This window comes from Olea europaea, chromosome 10 (genome assembly GCF_002742605.1).
Source record: "Olea europaea var. sylvestris chromosome 10, O_europaea_v1, whole genome shotgun sequence".
Taxonomy (NCBI): domain Eukaryota; kingdom Viridiplantae; phylum Streptophyta; class Magnoliopsida; order Lamiales; family Oleaceae; genus Olea; species Olea europaea.
The window spans coordinates 436,307-440,226 of record NC_036246.1 but is presented as its reverse complement, the minus strand read 5'-3'; the positions used below and the strand labels follow the sequence as shown (position 1 = coordinate 440,226).

The window sequence follows — 3,920 nt, the reverse complement described above, 5'->3', positions numbered from 1 at the left end:
GTGATTGTCTATTATAAGTTTACATACAGTCACATTTAAGTTAAATCTAGTCATAATCAGTCACAATAAAGACAAACTTAGTCACAATTAGCACAATTTTGGTCATAGAAGGTTATCACAAATAAATTTGCGCACAACAAAGACCAATACCACAATCCATTGCCATCTTAACCCAAACCAACAAGCCAAATAGGCCTAAAGTACGATCAATATCTGGGTCGATAGATTGAACAAGAAACTCTCAGACCTCCAATCCACCACCATCTGCACCTCAATCGATAACCACCATCATCATCACCTGTAATACACAACCACCACCAGGGGCGGAGCCAAGAATTTTTTCCAGTGCGGGCACGATTTAATCAAGGTCGAACTCTGAATTTTTGGGACCCAAAAAATCCTTTGAGTTTGAGCCCTTAAATTATTGTATTCGATGTGCATTCAATTTCTTTTTAACTAATCTATAAACCCAAAGCTCAATAAAATAATAAACAAAATGAAATATTTAATCTAAAGTAAAGTTCGACCATGAATTTAATGATGGTAAAAATATTAAAGATAATATAGTTTATAAATTCGACCATGAATTTATTATTGTACTGAAATTTTGAAAGTCCCTATCTTTCGGCACATAAAACATTTCCTATTCTTGTGTCCTAGAATAAAATATTCCGCCTATATTACTCAAATTATTTTCAACTATTCACATAGACCTAAATCAAAGGTTTCAATTCAATTTTACAATTTGATTGTTGTTTTATTGACCTTTATAATAGTAACATCTTCAAATTCAAATAAAGAAACAAAAAATCAGCCTTGAAGAGTGAACTTTAATGAATAATGCTGAAAAAAAAAAAAAAAAACCGGATATGGCATCCCATGAGTGAGTGCTTTTATGATTTTTTTTCTGTTCTCTAATGTTAAACTACCAAGTATAATCTGGAAATACTTTTCTATCATTTACTTGACCATGTAGCATAATTGGAATTTAATAGCATGGTCCCCACTCCAACCTATTTATGTTGCTTATGAATGCAAAAAGACAATACAGATTACACAGCACACAGACCCACAATGCCATGCAGAGAGGTTCTTCTGCACATGTGGTTTCTTCCCTTCCCTTCACATGCACAAATGTCACTTGCACTTGTCAAATTTGAATTCCACTAACCAAAACTGTCAGACTCCTCATTTCTCCCATCCCTCTTACCTTCCTCTCTCTATATATTTCTATATATCTCTCTCTCTATATCTCTTAAAATTTCAGGGCTTGTGCAGGCGTCAAATGGTTTGTTTAATTTGGTGGAGGAATTTCTCTCATTTCTCCTATCCCTCTTACCTTCCTCTCTCTATATTCTGTATATATCTCTCTCTGCACTCTTAAAATTTCAGGGCTTTCAGTGCAGGCATTTGCCTGCACTGGACCTAAGGTGGCTCCGCCCCTGACCACCACAACCACTCGTACCCCCATGATCACCACCTACACCAAAACCCACCATCATAAAAGCTTGTGATACACCACCACCGTCACCTCCTGCAATGCACCACTGCCACAACCACCAACTACCATTAGTTTTCACAACATCTCCCACCTCACCATCTCCGACACCATAGAGAGATAGATAGGAAAAAAGGGCTACATTACAGCCCTTTCTAGCAACTATGTACCGCCACCATTATACCCACACTAGCGTCTCGCACCACCACCTCCACCTCTACCTCCACCTTTAACTCTAATCTTATCGCATCTGGAGAAGACAGTTGAAGAAGATGGTGATTGGAGGAAGACGATGGTTGAGAGAAGACGGTGATCGAAAGAAGACGATGATCGGATCTATAGAGAGAGAGAAAGTGTTGTTGTATGGAGAGAGAGAATTTTTTTTTTCTTTTTAAGGAAAATAATTGAAAGAATAGTGAAGAAGATGCATTCGGAGAGATTGGAATGGAGATATTTAGGCGTGGGCGCGGGTCGGTTCGGTTCGGTTCTCTTTAGAACCGAACCGAACCAAACTTTTCGGGTATCTAGTAAATGGAACCGTCGNTTGACAAGAACCGTCGGGTTCGGATCGGTTCGGTTCGGGTTCGGTTCGGTCGGTTCGGTTCGGGAGATTTGCCCAGCCCTAGAGATATTTACTTTTGGGTGGGTGTAGGTGTGAGGGTGGGGTGTTAAAGAGATGAAGCATCTAATGAATACAAACGGAAACAATGGAAAATGTTAATATAACATACACCATTTATAATAATGATAATAATTTAATTAGTATCTGAATAAAATTTTTAGTAGTCTGATTTTTTTATAATGAAACGTTAAATCCATGTTTTCGTGTAATTTTCTCTTTTTTTATTTTGTCGCTATTTGATTTCAACAAAAAATAAATTATGTAATTAAAAAGTTGTGGATCCCATGAAATATATAATTAATGATTGTGCTATTGTATATAATGATTTATATACACATGATATGATGAGATGTGATTGGATTAGAATTTCTTCAAAAAATAAAAATAAAAATTCCCCACTCTCTATAATTAAAATTAACTATTGATTTTGACTTAAATTTTAATCTAACTTCCTAGTTAGACCAAACAAGAGCTTTAAGCCGAATAATCTGAGTTCTAGCAAAGTACTTTAGTTTTTAATATCTAGTGCTATCTGCGAACTGATGCCGCTATAATTAGGTGTATTCGTTCAAGAAGACTATACGTTCTGGTTTGATTTTGATAAAAACCAAAGTTTAGTAAATTTTGATAAAAATTGATGAACTACTTTGTTTAAAAGTTAATAAAAATTGTAGATTTTATAAAGTGTTTGGTTAAAATTAATTGTTAATCTTGATTTGAATTTTTATCAACTTTTTTAGTTAAGTAAAGTTTTACATATTAATTGCTAGGTGGAAAAATATATAATAGGTGAGGATTTTGATGACATTTTGCTATTCAAAGAGTGATCATTATCTACGAACGCCGGCCGGCCCCTAATTTGAAAAATCAAAACGTCATGCTTGGGATTACAATCGATCTCCCACTTGGACATATTTTATTATTCCTTTTGTTTCTATAAATACAAGCCGGTTTCCTCAATGAACAGAAACGCTATCCAATAAACCCATTCCAATATCCTCAAAGCTAGTATCATCACCCAGTTAATCCTTGTGAAAATGCATTATCGAACAGGGTCCCGGAATTCTTATAAGCCCACAAAGAGCAGCACCAGCATCAGCACCAGCACCAGCACCAGCACCAGCAAAAATTGTGTGGTTACTGACCCAGCGGCACACATTAAAAGACTGGCCTCTGATAATGCTGTGGTGATATTCAGTATGAGCACTTGTTGCATGTGTCACGCCATCAAAAGGCTCTTCTTCGGAATGGGTGTGAACCCGACGGTGTATGAGCTGGACCAAGATCTCACATTAGGAAAGGAAATAGAGAAGGCTTTAATGCTACAGATGGGAGCAGTGTCGTCCGACCTGCCAGTGCCGGTGGTCTTCATTGGTGGGAAGCTGGTGGGGGCCATGGACACAGTCCTGGCATCTCACATCAATGGCACTCTTGTGCCATTGCTAAAACAGGCTGGTGCTCTCTGGCTCTGAGAAATTAAGGAATGGGTTATAACCAATCAATCTACGTGATGATTAGTGGAATTAACGGAGTAATATTCACTAAAATTGTATATTTGTACTTGTTTTTTTCCCTGTTAATCAATTTTATGTTTGCAGTCTCATTATTTGAATAACTTTCACTAATTCCACATTATGAATTGGTCGGAATATATCTGTAACTCCGTTATTTTTATTAACGGCTGCTGTATAGCTCGGCGGCAGCACGTGTATATAATATGGAAAATGCTTCTTATGCATAACTATTTACGTAACGTTGATGTGTCAAAATGAAAATGGAAAAGTTATTTGATTGATGAGA

The 3,920-nt window shown here is 36.7% G+C and overlaps 1 protein-coding gene across 1 annotated transcript; it reads left to right on the top strand.

Annotated features, from left to right (window-relative positions):
• The first annotated feature begins 2,960 nt into the window (after positions 1 to 2,960).
• LOC111402582 (glutaredoxin-C3-like) lies at positions 2,961 to 3,720 on the top strand. Its single transcript, XM_023030965.1, has one exon. The coding sequence runs from the start codon at positions 3,158 to 3,160 to the stop codon at positions 3,590 to 3,592; it is 435 nt and encodes a 144-aa protein (XP_022886733.1). The 5' UTR covers positions 2,961 to 3,157; the 3' UTR covers positions 3,593 to 3,720.
• The last annotated feature ends 200 nt before the right edge of the window (positions 3,721 to 3,920 follow it).

Bases quoted from the DNA above. Each gene is read 5' to 3' on its own strand.
- LOC111402582 (XM_023030965.1), top strand. From the start codon at position 3,158: ATGCATTATCGAACAGGGTCCCGGAATTCTTATAAGCCCACAAAGAGC.